The sequence below is a fragment of the Musca vetustissima genome, unplaced genomic scaffold, assembly GCF_032173495.1.
Source record: "Musca vetustissima isolate MV318-11 ecotype Yass unplaced genomic scaffold, APGP_CSIRO_Mvet_v1 utg17544, whole genome shotgun sequence".
Classification (NCBI taxonomy): Eukaryota; Metazoa; Arthropoda; class Insecta; order Diptera; family Muscidae; genus Musca; species Musca vetustissima.
In genome coordinates, this window is record NW_026874082.1 from 69,109 (window position 1) to 86,572 (window position 17,464).

At 33.8% G+C, this 17,464-nt stretch overlaps 1 protein-coding gene across 1 annotated transcript in view; it reads left to right on the forward strand.

Moving 5' to 3' along the window:
* Positions 1–8: 8 nt before the first annotated feature.
* LOC133330750 (SCY1-like protein 2) overlaps positions 9–17,464 on the forward strand; it is a gene marked incomplete at its 3' end in the record, with an annotated part of 69,304 nt that continues 51,848 nt past the window's right edge. The window contains exons 1-7 of the mRNA XM_061539164.1: positions 9–185; positions 484–609; positions 2,555–2,653; positions 11,872–12,018; positions 14,149–14,269; positions 14,370–14,465; positions 14,648–14,793. Coding sequence (XP_061395148.1) covers positions 9–185; positions 484–609; positions 2,555–2,653; positions 11,872–12,018; positions 14,149–14,269; positions 14,370–14,465; positions 14,648–14,793 — 912 coding nt within the window. The remainder of the gene's footprint in view (positions 186–483; positions 610–2,554; positions 2,654–11,871; positions 12,019–14,148; positions 14,270–14,369; positions 14,466–14,647; positions 14,794–17,464) is intronic.

Sequence of the window (17,464 nt, forward strand, 5' to 3'; positions counted from 1 at the left end):
TTGATGGTATGCCAGCCGGAACAATGTTTTCGAAATTCAAAAACGTCAACACCCCCGTTGTCCAGCAGACTGTCATCGATGGCAATCCCATTAAACAGTATTTTGACATTGGCAAACAGGTTGCCTGTGCTGGGCCAGAGTTGGCATGGAAAATCCATGAGGGACACCGGAAAAATGACGGAAAGGTAGGTTGTTGTCGGCAATACAATGGGTATATGTCGACTAACTGCAAATTCATTAGGGGGTAGACTAATGCTCACAAACAAAATGCACACACACACACAAATATATCGACCCGCATGTGGATGTGAACTGAGATGAATGCTGTTGCATTTCTTGAGTGACTGACTGACTGACTGACCGACAGACTGATTGTTTGTCTGACAGCATACAAATTGTTCTGTTGTTTCAATTATGTTTTCATTTTCATGCTGCCGTTGTTGTTGCTGTTTTTGTTTACCACCACATTCTGTTTTGTTACAGGAATGTTCAATATTTGTATTTGAGAAGAAAATTGCTGAAAAACTGCACAAACCGAGACGCAAAGAAACCATTACGGAAATTTTAAAAAATTCGGTAAAAAATTTGGAACGATTTCGACATCCAAAGGTATGTTGGTGTGGATTTAAATAAATGAAATGCAAAAATCTGATCCCTTGGTAATATTTAAATAAAAAAACAATTATTGTGTGATGTTCTCTACGGCAATCTTTAATTAAAATGCAAATAAATAATTTACACGAGGGAATCTTTTGTAGGCGAGGTGAAAGAATTTTTTTTCTGTGGGTGAGTCTTTGGTAGACGAGTGGAAGGGAGTCTTTATAGAGGTACTGAAGAGATTCCTTAAATAATCGTTGACACAGAAGTCAACATAGAGTCACTTGTGGGTAGTATTTATCAACGAACCAATGAGGGGTATTTTACAACTTATGAAGACAATTTTTGTAGAGCCAAGCCATAACGTATTTATAGACTAGCGGAAGAAAGGCTGATTAATACACGAACTTATTGCAAGCTGAACAATTTTTACCACGTTTTTGAGAAATCCAAAAAATAGTTTTATCAATGGTTCTGCTGCTTGTGTAACACACAGCGTCCTTTTGTCGAAAGTAACCCTTGACCAGGATCAATTCAATCCAAATCCGATTTTAAAACTGTTAATTTAACTACATTTGCAAAAAAGTCCTCCAAACCGGCCAGTCAGAAGCCGGAGGCTTTTCAACCATTAGGGATTGTTAGAGGTTGAAATCCGAATCCAAAAATGGAGTATTCCAGATATGTTAGTTAATTAGTTGCGGAATCTGTGCACCATCGACCATTATATTCCAATCGTGGCGGATATTTACATGGTGGTTTGCAAAGATCTGCGGAATCACTATCGAAATGGAACATTTTTAATTTACGTTTTTTTTTTTTTTGGAAATAGAAGCAAGGGAAGCAGGGACCGAACTTAAGGGGACCCCTCCATTCTCGGGGTCAAAATTTTTGTTGATATAATTCGAATCTATACTGATTAAAGAATGTCTCTACAAAATTTCAAGTGAAAATCTCAAGAACTCTTGAAGATATAGCCGATTTATTGTGTCAGCATCAAGTGACGGCTGAAGTGGCTTCTCAAACTTTAAACGCATTTTTCTCTAAACATTTTTTTGCGAATGGCGGGCACGATAACTCAAAAACTAATAATCCAATCGGTTCCAAATTTTGCAACGTTTCTCTGGGAGTGTATAGCTCTCATATGAACTAGGATAAAGCCATTCGGTGAAGATCTTCCTTATTTTTTAACTTGGTTTTTGGTAAAAAATCTGCGATTTTCCAAAAATATTTTTTCAAAGGTCCGCCATTTTGCTAATTTTAGAGCGAAGTCAATAATCCTAGTTCATACGAGAGCCAGACATGTACTCTTTCTAACACCGTTAGAATTTTCGGATTCCGATGTTCCAGTGAGGAGTTATCATGCCCGCCATCAAAAATAAGGACTTTTCTTTAATTACAAAAAACAACAACAAAACAATAACAAACATTTTTTGTAAATTATTTTTTTTCTATTTTAAATCTTCAAATATATATGTGCAAAGTTACAAACCTTAACAAGCATTGGTATTGATTTACCAGCCCATTGAAAATCTTGAAAAATTAATATCGAGAATGGGTGGGGTTCCCTTAATTGGAGTTTGATAAATATTGCGATGTGCAAAGTTTGGATGAAATGGTTTACTACCTTCCAAAGCTATAGTGTACAGGAACGGATAGTTGTAGGGTATATAACCTACGTATTGGTGAGGCACATTTTTGCTGTAGTAAAGGATATAAAATTCCAGTTTCATTGCCGAATAATATTTCGATTCTTGATTAGAAGAACAATTATCTGGAATAATTTAAAAATTCTGTTATCACAAAAAATCCTTTTATTTATTTTTTTTTTTTTTTTTTTTTGTAATATTTTCCTATTTTTAAATTCAAAATTCCTGATTATATTAAACAATGTTCAACCTATAAATATCATCAAAAAAATGCTAATACTATTTATTTTGCTTGACTTTCTTTCGTGTAGATGTTGCAGGTCATTCACACAGTTGAAGAATCGTCTGACACTTTAGCATTTGCCACAGAACCTGTTATGGCCAGTTTGGCAAATATTTTGGCATATCATGTAAGTATTTGAAACTGTGTTCTATTAAAAAACATACAGACATATTTATGTGGATGTGTAAAAAAATCAGGTTTTTATTATATGGACATGTGTATGTTGTAGACTATTCAAAAAACAAAATAACCTATGTCATATCTATTTTAAGATTTTTCTAAAAAAATTGTCGAAAATCATATGGCATTTCTTGTGGTATATTATGAAGTGGTATTATTATGTTATTGGTATGTAAATAAATATGTTGGACAAAAATGTTGATGAGGATACATATGTATCCTAACATATGTAGAATATATCTGAACCGATTTCAGGAAAACTTGCCGGAGACTAATTTATATTACATCAGTACGTTGTGTCAATCGGCCTAGCTATGGATCTTTTCACGAAGCTTAGCAACATCATTCTAGACTTAATTCAGTACCCTATACCAAAATTCGTGCAAATCGAAAGATAAATAGGGACTTTGGTGCACCAATTACATAAAATCGGATGAAAATATATATGGGAGCTATATCTAAATCTGAACCAATTTTCACGAAACTTAGCACACGTCATTCTAGCCCTAATTCAGTACGCTATGACAAATTTCGTGCAAATCGAAGGATTTTCAGAGATTTTGGTGCACCATTTACCTATAATCGGATGAAAATATTTATGGGAGATATATCTAAATCTGAGCCGATTTTCACGAAACTTTGCACACATTATTATAGACGCAATTCATTACGCTATGTCAAATTTTGTGCAAATCGAAAGATATATATTGACTTTGGTGCACCGGTGCATAAAATCGGACGAAAATATATATAGGAGCTATATATAAATCTGGACCGATTTCCAGGAAACTTAACACACATCATTCTAGACATAATTCATTACGCTATGCCAAATTTCGTGCAAATCAAACGATATATAGGGACATTGGTACACCATTTACCTTAAATCGGACGAAAATATATATGGGAGCTATATCTAAATCTGGACCGATTTTTCCCAGTTTCAATAGGGTTCGTCCTTGGGCCAAATAAGTGACATATCCCAAATTTCATCCAATTCGGATCATAAATGCGACCTGTACTTTGTTTACAATTTAACATGGACAGACAGACGGACGGACATGCATAAATCGACTTAAAAAGTGATTCTATGCATATTCTAAAAAGGAAACATGTGTCCATCTCGTTCCCTTTTGCCTGTTACAAACACATGCATAAAAGACATAATACCCTGTACCACAGTGATGTGAAGGATAGAAAAAGTACTGGAACAGACCATATGTTAAAGAATTTGGAAGCCTCTTGTTTTTAACAGTTTGTTATGTTTAAAACCAGTAAGGAAAGTAGTAAAGTCGGACGGGGCCGACTATATGATACCCTTCACCACTTTGAGCATATTCAACAGATGAAATAGAAGCTATATCTAAATCTGAACCGATTTCAACGATTTCAGGAAACTTAACACACATCATTCCAGACCTCATCCATAACGCAGTGCCAAATTTCGTGCAAATCGAAAGATATATAGGGACTTTGGTAGACCATTTACATTAAATCGGACGAAAATATATATAGGAGCTATATCTAAATCTGAACCGATTTTCAGGAAACTTGACACACACCATTCTATAACTAATTCATTACGCTGTGCCAACTTTGGTGCAAATCGAAAGATATATAGGGACATTGGTGCACCATTCAGATTAAATCGGATGAAAATATATATGGGAGCTATATCTAAATCTGGACCGATTTTCAGGAAACTTAACACACACCATTATATTCCTAATTGATTACGATGTGCCAACTTTCGTGCAAATCGAAAGATATATAGGGACTTTGGTGCACCATTTAAATTAAATCGGACGAAAATATATATGGGAGCTATATCTAAATCTGAACCGATTTTCAGGAAACTTAACACACATCATTCTATACCTAATTCAGTACGCTATGCCAAATTTCGTGGAAATCGAAAGATATATAGGTACTTTGGTGCCACGTTTACCTTAAATCGGACGAAAATATATATGGGAGCTATATCTAAATCTGAACCGATTTTCACGAAACTCAGCACACACCATTATGGACCTAATTCAGTACACTATGCCAAATTTCGTGCAAATCGAATGATATATAGGTACTTTGGTGCCTATATCGGGCGAAAATATATATGGGAGCTATATCTAAATCTGACCCGATTTTCACGAAACTCAGCACACATCATTTTGGACCTCATTCAGTACGCTATGCCAAATTTCGTGCAAATCGAATGATATATAGGTACTTTGGTGCCTATATCGGGTGAAAATATATATGGGAGCTATATCTAAATCTGAACCGATTTTTCCCAATTTCAATAGGGTTCGTCCTTGGGCCAAATAAGTGACCTATGCCAAATTTCATCCAAATCGGATCAAAAATGCGACCTGTACTTTGTTCACAAAAATACATGGACGGACAGACGGACGGACGGACGGACAGACGGACATGCGTAAATCGACTCAGAAAGTGATTCTATGCATATTCTCAAAAGGAACCATGTGCCTATCTCGTTTCCTTTTGCCTGTTACAAACATATGCACAAAGACATAATACCCTGTACCACAGTGTGGTGAAGGGTATAAAAATTGACGCAAAGGCAACTCAGGTCGTTACCTCACATGAAGCTCTTTTTTTACAGATTTTATCGTTACAAAATCAAACACTGCAAAACCAACGCTCAACTATTGTTCATTGTTATGTATAATAATTATATGTATCTTACATCTAAACAATGTTGACAAAGCTCTTAAAAAGGGTTCATATTGCCCTGCACAGACATGTAATTTGAAAAGTTTTTTTTTTCTGTTGCCCGGTTTTTCTACTTCCGTTGTCACAACTAAAGTCATTTGGTTACAGACATGTCGTGAACAGACATTTACAAAATTGTATATTAGGTTGTTCCGATACTATAGGATAAAAACTATCCAAAATAATAATTATAAAAATTGGAGATACATTTTTGGTCATATGTAAAAACCTAATTGATAAAGTAATCGGAAAAGTCATAGGAACATTTCCGGGAAAAAGTCAATCAACGCCGAAGATTTGTATTTCTTTAAATGTACTTAGATAAGTGTAGTTATGGAAAAAAAATACAAAGAAAGACGACATCTGTTATTATAAACTGCAGTAAAGTCGGGCGAGTGGCACTGAAATCGTTGGCGAAAAGGGAAAGGACAAGTTTTGACAAAAACATAAGGCCAATTGTGAGTGATGTGCCAGAAAGAGTGGACCGATGGGTCCCAGCTTTGGATTCGCTCTCGCCTATGTAACAATATTACGATGGGCAAATATTGGATGAAATTTTGATATTCCGTACGCTTTATATAAGTTTTACAAAGTTTTAAAATGTTTACCCTTTGTGAGGGGGGTACTAGAAGAAATAGACCGACAATATACAGTTATGGTGAAAATATTAGTTTGTGCAAAGTTTGATTTAAATCGGATGGAATGTTACCACTATATTTTAAAATAATTGTACAGCGAAATATTTACAATTTTGTTGGATAGGTATCGGAAGGAGTGGACAGACTTTCCCCATCTTCGAACTTAATTTGTGTTTGAAATAAATTTAGATCAAATTCCGACATGTTATTAGCCAAATATTGGATTTATAAAATATTAAAAATGTTGTTCGTTCGCATTATTTTATTAAATTAACTTTTCAGCAAATTTTTGCCTCATTAGCTGAATGTATAATTACGCTGAATTTTTTTTTTTTTTTATTTTTACTAAGGAACAGGAATCGGTTAAAAAAATTAGTAAGGAAAGTAGTAAAGTCGGACTGGGCCGACAATATGATACCCTTCACCACTTTGGGTATATTGTACATATGTATGCTAACAATTGCTTGTATATGTTCCCTCTTTCTCCAACCTATTCTAACTTTAATTTCATTCGAGCAGATTTGGAGCCGCCTGTGTAACATGGGAAAAATTTATGGAAAACGATTTATAGCAAAATGTATACACGCTATTCGGTACGCCCCGTTGTTAAAAATATAACCTATATGTGGCAGCTATATCTAAATCTGAACCGATTTTCACGAAAATTAACACACATCTTTCTAGACTTAATTCAGTAAGCTAAGCCAAATTTTGAGCAAATCGAAGCATATAAAGTGACTTGGGTGCACCATTTACCTTAAATCGGGCGAAAATATATATGGGAGCTATATCTAAATCTGAACCGATTCTCACGAAACTTGACACACATCATTCTAGACCTAATTCATTACGCTGTACCAAATTTCGTACAAATCGAAACATATATAGGGACCGTTTACAGTAAATCGGACGGAAATGTATATGAGAGCTTTATCTAAATCTGAACCGATTTCCTCCAATTTCAATAGGGTTCGTCCTTGGGCCAAATAAGTGAACTGTGCCAAATTTCATCCAAATCGGGTCATAAATGCGATCTGTACTTTGTTCACAAAAATACATGGACGGACAGACGGACGGACGCACAAAGACATAATACCCTGTACCACAGTGTGGTGAAGGGTATAAATAGAATAGAACGATGAAACCATATAAACATAGATTTCTGGTATTTGGGGACCCTATTTAATCTATTATAGATTTTATTATTAATTCAAGAAAATAATTTTTCCAATGACGAGTTTTCCTTTTCATATTCTAAATAGACTTCCAAATTGTCTTTATATATCGAAGGAATTTCCTACACACCCAACGTCAACATTCAAAGGAATATTCTGTATTCATTTATTTATTTTTTTTTAGAAGATCCTTTTTTCAAAATACCAAATTCCTACCATACATTCAGACATCAATAGCGAAGGGTGCCCAATTTGTGGTTGGTTGCTTTTTCTTCTAGGCTCTTATATTTTTCAGAAATAAATAAATTTTACTAATTTTTGAATTCTCCAAAATTGTGTACCCACGAGCAATTACGTTCCATATATTCCAAATAATGCTATACAAACCAAAAATCAACATCTTCTTTTCAGGATCACGTTTGTACAATAGCTTTGCCACTACTATATTTATACCCTTCACCACAGTGTGGTACAGGGTATTATGTCTTTGTGCATATGTTTGTAACAGGCAAAAGGAAACGAGATAGACCCATAGTTCCTTTTGAGAATATGCATAGTATCACTTTCTGAGTCGATTTACGCATGTCCATCTGTCTGTCCGTCCATGTATTTTTGTGAACAAAGTACAGATCGCATTTATGACCCGATTTGGATGAAATTTGGCACATTTCCCTTATTTGGCCCAAGGACTAACCCTATTGAAATTGGAGGAAATCGGTTCAGATTTATATATAGCTCCCATATATAGTTTCGTCCGATTTTAAGTAAATGGTGCACCAAAATCCCTATATATCTTTCGATTTGCACGAAATTTGGCATAACGTACTAAATTGAGCCTAGAGTGATGTCTGCCAAGTTTCGTGAAAATCGGTCCAGATTTAGATATAGTTCCCATATATAGTTTCGTCCGATTTAATGTAAATGGTGCACTAAAGTCCCTATATATATCGATTTGCCTGAAATTTGGCATAACGTATTTAATTGAGCCTAGAGTGATTTATGCCAAGTTTCGTGAAAATCGGTCCAGCTTTAGATAAAGCTTCTATATATATAGTTTCGTCCAATTTTATGTTAAAGGTTCACCAAAGTCCTTATAAATCTTTGGATTTGCACGAAATTTGGCATGGCGTACTGAATTTAGTCTATAATAACATGTGCTAAATTTTTAGATATAGATTCCATATAAATTTTCATCCGATTTAATAAAAATAGTGCATCGAAGTCCCTATATTTCTTTCGATTTCCACGAAATTTGGCATATCGTTCTGAATTAAGTCTATAATGATGTGTGGTAAGTTTCGTGAAAATCGGTGCAGAATTAGATATAGCTTCCATATATATTTTAGCCCGATTTAATGTTAATCGTGCAAATCGAAATATATATAGATACTTTATATATTTCGATTTGCACGAAATTTAGCATACTGAATTGAGCCTGGAATGATGTGTGCTGAGTTTCGTGAAAATCGGTTCAGATTAATATATATATATATGGGCAATATTGCCAATTTTTTAACATAGCTGAAGCGGAGGTTCATCCCTTTATAACTCGGGAACTACTTAAGTATATGAAAAAAAGTGAATAGTTTTGGGTTAATTGATCTGTCGTTGCAAACTGTTCATGATACTGACCTCCAATCTTTATGTTGGTGGAAGCTGTGTCTACTTTAATGTAAAAAAATGTGTAAAAACAGGTTGAGGCGAACCAGTTTTTTTATGTTCTCTATCGATTTGTGACTAAGCCACTCATTGCACGGTCTTCGTGTCAAAATAAAACTAGAAGCCAACAAAATGGGGACTACGGCCCTTATGTATCATTTTTAAAAATTTTAACTGCATCTACCTTTAAATGATGCTGACATTTTGATGCTCGATTTTGAGTGTTTTTTTAATGTTGCTTCTAGCTTTAATACGCAAACAGGAATTTATAAAAATCGATTATAAGATTATTGTAGTCGTGAATCTGCGTTATCTGATATGTATTTTGTGTATGTAGTATGCACAGCTTCAGAGTAATACTCATCCGAAGGTGTGAATTTTGTGCGATCAAATTTTTAAAAAACCTATTTTTTGGGCCAAATTTTTAGATCTGTCAACTGAATGATATGGGTACCCGCGATCAATAAGGTTTTTTACGTTTCGGATGATATAAAATCTTCTTCGTGAAAATCCATCTACTAGAACGGCGGGAACTGGCCTTCCAAAAACACGAAATTTGGCAAAAAATGTTTTTGAAAATATCGCGGATTTATTTGCGTTTTCTGTGTATCATTTGCGCTTCAATAAATGACCTCAAATGGATTTTGATCTTTTTCGAAAAGAGAACTTTAAAAACTTCACGCGAAAGAGAGATGTACGCAATTTATCTCAAAAATAGATTGTGCTGGCACATCCATGGTTCTTAATGGACCACATTGAAATCGGTATAGATCGATGTATTTTTTTAGGGTGCACACCGAAATCGGATGCGCGTTTATGGCATATGGAGTTTTTGGAAATTATTCGCGTTTTACGATTTTTAGGGTACTTCAATGTAACGTGTGGCACATCTTAGCCGTCAAATGAAATTTCGCAAAATATATATGGATTGGAAGATAAACATCAATACTTCATGGAAACCGCATGCGCATCAAATGATTTTGAGAATTACGCGATTTAGACGCAATTAATCTCAAAAATAGTGTGATCGGGCACATCCATGGTTCTTAATGGACCACATTGAAATCGGTATAGATCGATGTATTTTTTTAGAATTCACACCGAAATCGGATGCGCGTTAATGACATTTGGAGTTTTTGGAAATTATTCGCGTTTTACGATTTTTTGGGTACTTCAATGTAACGTGTGGCACATCTTAGCCGTCAAATGAAATTTCGCAAAATATATATGGATTGGAAGATAAACTTCAGTACTTCCTGGAAACCGCATGCGCATCAAATGATTTTGAGAATTACGCGATTTACACGCAATTTAAAATGTATATTTCAAAATATTATATTATTTTAGGATTCATTCCTATTTATAGAATTCTAAGATTTATAGGAAGGGTCTTGATATAATCCGAAAGGCGTATACTTATACACAAAAAGTGATTATTATTATATATGTCAATTTTTCGGCGAAATTCGGGTAAAATAGCAGAATAACCCCAACATTTTTTTCTGAAATTTCTTGTATACAATTAAAAAAATAAATATGATGACATTATTTTTTCGAACCAAAAACCAATATTTTTCCTCAATATCTTGTTTTGTTGTCGCTTTGATTTAGAAACCACTACACGGACTTGTGTGATTTTGATATCATTTGATTCATCATGGTGTTTAGATTATGTAGATATTTTTAAATTATTTTTTAGGTGTATGTATGTCATTAATATATTGAATATATTGACGTAATCTCCTACATTTTTATTATTTTTCTCATATTTCGCGAAGATGTGCAACTTTTTCGCGATTATTATAATATATTCATATTCTTATTTTACGGAGGAAGATATATATCAACGCTTTTGGTCAATATAATAAACGGCGTAATTTTAAGATTTTTTCTTATGCCCAAAATTAAAACCTCGATAACTTTTGCGCGCATCAACCAAAAATTTGATCGCGAACGGTTTCGGAGTCAGAACATTTTTCTCTATATGTGTACCAAAAATCATTGATGTGTCACAAAAACAAAAAAGCTGATTTTTTGAAAATGGAATATTAAAAAATTGGCAATATTGCCCATATATATATATATATATATATAATTTAATGTAAATAATGTATCAAAGTTCTAATATTGCATAGATCGATTGATTTTAAGTAATTGACGCACCAAGGAACTAATATATGGTTGATAGGAACAAAACGTACTGAAATTAGTATAACCCAACCTGTGACAAGTTTCGTTGAAATCGGTTCATATTTGGATATAGATTCCACATATTAAATCATTGCTTTCAAAAGTATTGCAGAAATTTTATCCTCTTGGGTTTCGCAATGTTCTCAATTTACCAATTTTCCGAATTCATGTCGAACAACTCTATTATTTAATAGAGATATTACAAAATGTTTTATGCTTGTACAAAAAAAAATAATACCCCTAGACTAACTATGACATTTGGCATGTTTTACATTTTTTTGTTTTCCATTGTACAAAAACATTTTTTGAAGCATTGTTGGCATATCTCGTGTCAGTCCAAGAAATAATCCCCACTACTGTAACCAACACAAGCAACCACATAAAAACCAACATGTTGAATATTTCAACATGTTGTTGATGTTATTTAAAAACTTTTTCTTTTTTTTAGGGAGATCAAAGATAACAACAGCAACAACATAAGAAATTTGTTTTATTTTTTAATTGTAAAACTGGACCAGTAAGTCATTCGTTTGACCCAGTTCTTTTTTTTAAACCAGACTAAACAAATAAATAGACATGGGTTTTGAACAAAATATTTTATGAAAATGAATTTTCCAGCCTAGCATTTAATTTTTGTTCTTTTGTTTTATGGAAACCATAAATGGTCTGTCATTTATTTGTTGTTATATGTATATGCAAAATAAAGTAATTCTATTTTAGTGCTATTTAAATAAATATTCTATCTTTGTTTTCTTTCCGTTTGATTCCAGGAATCCAAAACCTATGAAAATGTTATGCCACCAAACTCGGGAAATAATCAAAACGCCCAACCCAATCAACCTGCAGTACCACAGAGACCTGCACACGCCAAAGAGTATACATTTTTGGATATTGAATTGAAGTGTGGATTTTTACAGGTAAATAAATAATTTTGCTAATATAATAACCAACAACAAATACAAAAACCAGTGAGCGGAGCAGTATAGTCAGACGGGGTCGACCACCATCATACCCTACACAACTTCCACGAAAATATAACTTTCTGTGGTTCTATATTCTGAGCATGGGCAATATTCCGCGATATTTGCACCCTCTTCACCGACTAGAGGTCAACCAATATTAAAAATATTCAGTACAGCCCTTCTAATTACCTGTCCAGATGCCCTCGACCGTGGGTTGTGTTGTTATGTTCGGCTTATAATTCAAAAAAAAAAAAAAACCAAAAACAAAAAAAAAATTTTCGGTCCACTTCATACGAAAATTATAATCTGATCATCACCGAAAATTATAAGCGTTGTCCTTGACCAGAAACGGAACCTCATGGAACATTTTAAAGCGATCAGTGCTATATTTCCGCCCTCTAGTGTGGTAATGGGTTACTAAATAATATATGAATACGTAAGCACCAGTAAAAATTTAAAAGTAACTCCCATACGACAATATAATTGGTATCAATTTAAAGGTCATCTTGGATATACTATCAATTTCTCAGGTCAATGTCCTTCAGGGGTAAATATATACGCTATAGAATACACATTTTTTTAATTTTTCACACAAAAGGCAAGTTCCGATCTTAATCAAAACAGTCATGCTTAGTCTTTGGCCCGATCCCCTTCTCCATGTAAAAATTCACGATGTTTGGGCCATAATTGCGGCCTCTATAACGACCAAAAAATCAGACAAAAATAACGTTTTTGCTCCATTTCATATATATTCTTTAAAACATCCACGCCTGCATTGGTCGTGAATCTATCTAGATCTATCCATAAACATATCACTCGTTTGCTACAATGGGACAAAATAATGTAAATCGACTTCAAACGGGAGCTATATCTACATCTCAACCGATTTTCACGAAACTTGGCACCCATCATTCTGGACTAAATTTACATTAAATCGGACGAAAATATATATGGGAGCTATATCTAAACCTTGACCGAATTTCACGAAACTTGACCGACATCACTCTAGGCTCGATTAAGTACGTTATGCCAAATTTCGTGCAAATCGAAGGATTTATAGGGACTTTGGTGCACCATTTACATCAAATCGGACGAAACTATATATGGGAACTATATCTAAGTCTGGACCGATTTTCTCGAAACTTGGCACATATCATTCTAGGCTCAATTCATCACGTTATACTATATTTCGTGCAAATCGACAGACATATATGGTCTTTGGTGCACCATTATCCTTAAATCGGACGAATATATATATAGGAGCTATATCTAAATCTGAACCGATTTTTCCCAATTTGAATAGGGTTCGTCCTTGGGCCAAACAAATGAACTGTGCCATATTTCATCCAAATCGGATTACAAATGCAACATGTACTTTACAATTTAACACCAACAGACGGACAGGCGGACGGACGGACATGCATAAATCGACTCAGAATGTGATTCTATGCATATTCTCAAAAGGAACTATGGGTCTATCTCGTTTCCTTTTGCCTGTTACAAACATATGCACGACGACATAATACCCTGTACCACAGTGTGGTGAAGGGTATAAAAATACACGTCCATATTAGATTTTTAAAAAATATTGTTTAAAAAATTCGAGGTCTGGATAGGTACATGCAAAAATATTATTCAAATCATTCATGCCTATACTGGTCCATGAATAAATATTTAAAAAAATCACTTCCAAAAACATTCGTTAAAATCTACTCCTGTATTGGTCCTTAAAAAACATTCTAAAAACCCAATGCTTGAATTGGTCTATGAACAATTATTTTAATAATTTTGGGCTATACTTGTCCTTGAATAAATATTATGACTACTTTGACTACTCACTACTTTTACAATATTTTTTACAAAATTTCAAGCTTTATTAAGCCTTCAAAACACATGTTTAATTTATTTCATGCTTGTATTGGTATTTTGGAAAATTCTTGCAAAAAAAAAACGATACTTTTATTAGTCTTTGAGAAACAGTATCGATTATTATCCCTACAAAGATGATTAAATTATTAAAAATGTTGGTCAGTATCGATCCTCCTATATTCTTTAAAAATCCTGTTTATTTTTATTTCATTTCAGTTAGTGGAGGCGATAACATTCCTTCATTATTCGGGGCATGTTATACATCGGAACATATGTCCGGCATCAATATTTATAACAAAAAGGGGTACCTGGAAATTAGGTGGCTTAGAATTTTTAGGTAAGTCTATTTCTTGTTTTACAATTTAACGTAATTTGATAAATTAGCATTCTAATATTTTTATTAATTCAATAATATTTTTATTCTTCCTCCCTTGCAGAAAGAATGAATGAGACTGATATCAATGACTTTATAACATGTCAACCATGGACAACTCGCATATCAAAAATGGCACAGCCAAATTTGGATTTTATGCGTAAGTATTGTAACATTGCAAAGCCCTGCTAAGGCTCTGCAAACATTGTCACCTGATGATTTCCATAATATTTAACATCAACAAAACAAAATGTCCGTGGAATAAAAGTTTCAAATTCTTTACTTTTTCTTTTTCCCTTTTTTCTTCTCATCCTCTTTTTTGCCTTGAAAAAAAATCGACAGCACCTGAAACACAATTACATTCGAAATGTAGTCTTCTCAGTGACATGTTCTCTTTAGGTTTAGTTATTTGTGCTGTCTTTAATAGAGGTCGACCGATAATACAATCGGGAAATGTACCCGCCAACTATATCAAACAATTGGAAGCGGTAAGTAGACACTTGATGTACACAGACATATTCATTTTGAGACACTCTATTAAGTTTTATTTTTTCAGCATTTATTTGAATGGTATATTTTATAAGACAGTGGTAAAAAACTGCTGTAATTCTGATAAGATCTTCCAAAAATGAGAAAACTTTTTTTGCAGACAACATAATTCATTAACGCTACGGCTCTGTGCTTATAACTCATTACTGTGGCCTTAAAAATATACACGTTTTTTTCTGTAAAATGTTTATAAAAAACAAGCCGCGCTTATTTTTGGACCTTGAAAAAATATTCCTATAAAGTCCAGGTCTGTATTGTTGTTTAACAATCACACGTCTGTATTGCAGCTTGAAAGAATACTCTATAAAAATGTCACGCCAATATGGACCCTGGAAAAAATACTATAAAAATGTCACGCCAATATGGACCCTGGAAAAAATACTCTAACAAATCCGCGACGGCATTTGCCCTTGAAAGAATACTCTTAAAAAGCTTCACTTCTATACTGATCCTGGAAAATATTACTTAGAGTAACTTCGGGTAATGTGGACCACCATTTTCTTTTTTTGATATTGTGGGCGTACCAACGGTAAAAAGTGAAAACAAATTGTTTTCACAACTTAGTAGATTTGTTGGCTAAATATATTCCAGGTCAAAAATTATATATATTTGTCCATAAAAATGTTATTGCATTATATTTCAAAAAACTCTAAACTGCAAATAAAAATAACTTGGCGGGTAATGTGGACCAGTATGTGTGGGTAATGAGGATCAGTAAGTTAAAGGTAGGTTGTGGATTAACTGTGATAAATTTCAATTTATTGCACTCTTGGGTAACAATGAATGCAAAAATATATGGGTCCATGTTTTGGAATAGCCCCCATTTAAGGGTACCACCCCATTTGCGGTATTTTTAAGGTCCTTGCTTCATTATCCAACCGAGGCACCTATAATTTCGGATATCGAGTTTTCAGAGGATAGAATACCTCCTCGCATATTAAATGCGCCCTTGTTTCGAACTCGTCTTCATGAAAATGTCCCACTTTTTATAGTGGTCCACATTACCCGACATTGAATATTTTTATTTAAAAATAATTATCGGCTTCAAAAATGAATAAAAATTTAAAAATAACCGAAAGTAATTACAGATAAACGTGTATTTTTGTTAAAGAAAACAAGAAAACCACATAACCTCTTTATATTCGAGAAAAACAAAATGTTCGACTATTTTACAAAATCGTTCGACTATTGTGCTAAAAAATTTTCAAATCACACTTTTACAATCAGAGCTACATTTTCACTTACTAAATTTTCAACATTGCAATTATTTATTAAAAACCAAGTTTGATGGTTGTTTTCACTAATTAGGAAAACATTTATCGAGGCGGCATTGGCATATTTCAAGCATTTTCTTAGATATGGGGGGTGGTCCACATTTGACGCATGGTCCACATTACCAGAAGTTACTCTAATAAATCCACGTTTGCATAGGTCCTTGAAACAATATTCTTAAGAAGTTCACCCCTATATTAGTCCTAGAATATATATTATTAAAAGAGTCCACACCTGTATTGGTTCTTGAATATATATTCTTTAAAAACTCCACACCAGTATTTGTCATTGAAAGAATATCCTTTAACAAATCTACGCCTATATTGATATCCTCACTGAAAAATTTGTCCTTTGAAAAAGTATTTTTCAAAAATAGGTGGTCCTTGAAAAAATATTCTTTAAAAATCCACCAATATAGGTGTTTTTTTGTATACCCTTCACCACAGTGTGGTACAGGGTGTTATGTCTTTGTGCATATGTTTGTAACAGGCAAAAATAATCGAAATAGACCCATGGTTCCTTTTGAGAATATTTATAAAATCACTTTCTGAGTCGATTTATGCATGTCCGTCTGTCTGTTCGTCCGTCTGTCCATGTTAAATTGTAAACAAAGTACAGGTCGCATTTATGATCCGAATTGGATGAAATTTGGCACAGCTCATTTGTTTGGCCCAACGACAAACCCTATTGAAGTTGGGGAAAATCGGTTCAGATAGCTCCTATATATAGTTCCGCCCGATTTTAGGTAAATAGTCTACTAAAGTTCCTATATATCTTTCCATTTGCACGAAATTTGGCAGAGCGTAATAAATAAGATCTAGAATGATGTGTGCAAAGTTTCGTGAAAATCGGTTCAGATTTAGATATAGTTCCCATATATAGTTTCGCCCGATTTAAGGTAAATTGGTTAATTGTGTACCAAAGTCCCTATATATCTTTCGATTTGCACGAAATTTTGCATAGCGTAATGAAAAAGATCTAGAATGATGTGTGCAAAGTTTCGTGAAAGTCGGTTCATATATAGCTTCGTCCGATTTTAGGTAAATAGTACACTAAAATACCTATGTATCTTTAGATTTGCACGAACTTTGGCACAGCGTAGTGAATAAGATCTAGAATGATGAAATTAGTCTCTGACAAGTTTCCCTGCAATCGGTTCAGATATACATATATATATATATATGTAGGATATACCCAAAGTGGTGAAGTCGGCCCAGTTTGACTTTACTACTTTCCTTACTTTTTGTTTTTATACCCTCCACCATAGTATGGAGGGTATATTAATTTTGTTTTTCCGTTTGTAACTCATCGAAATAATTATTTCCGAACCTATAAAGT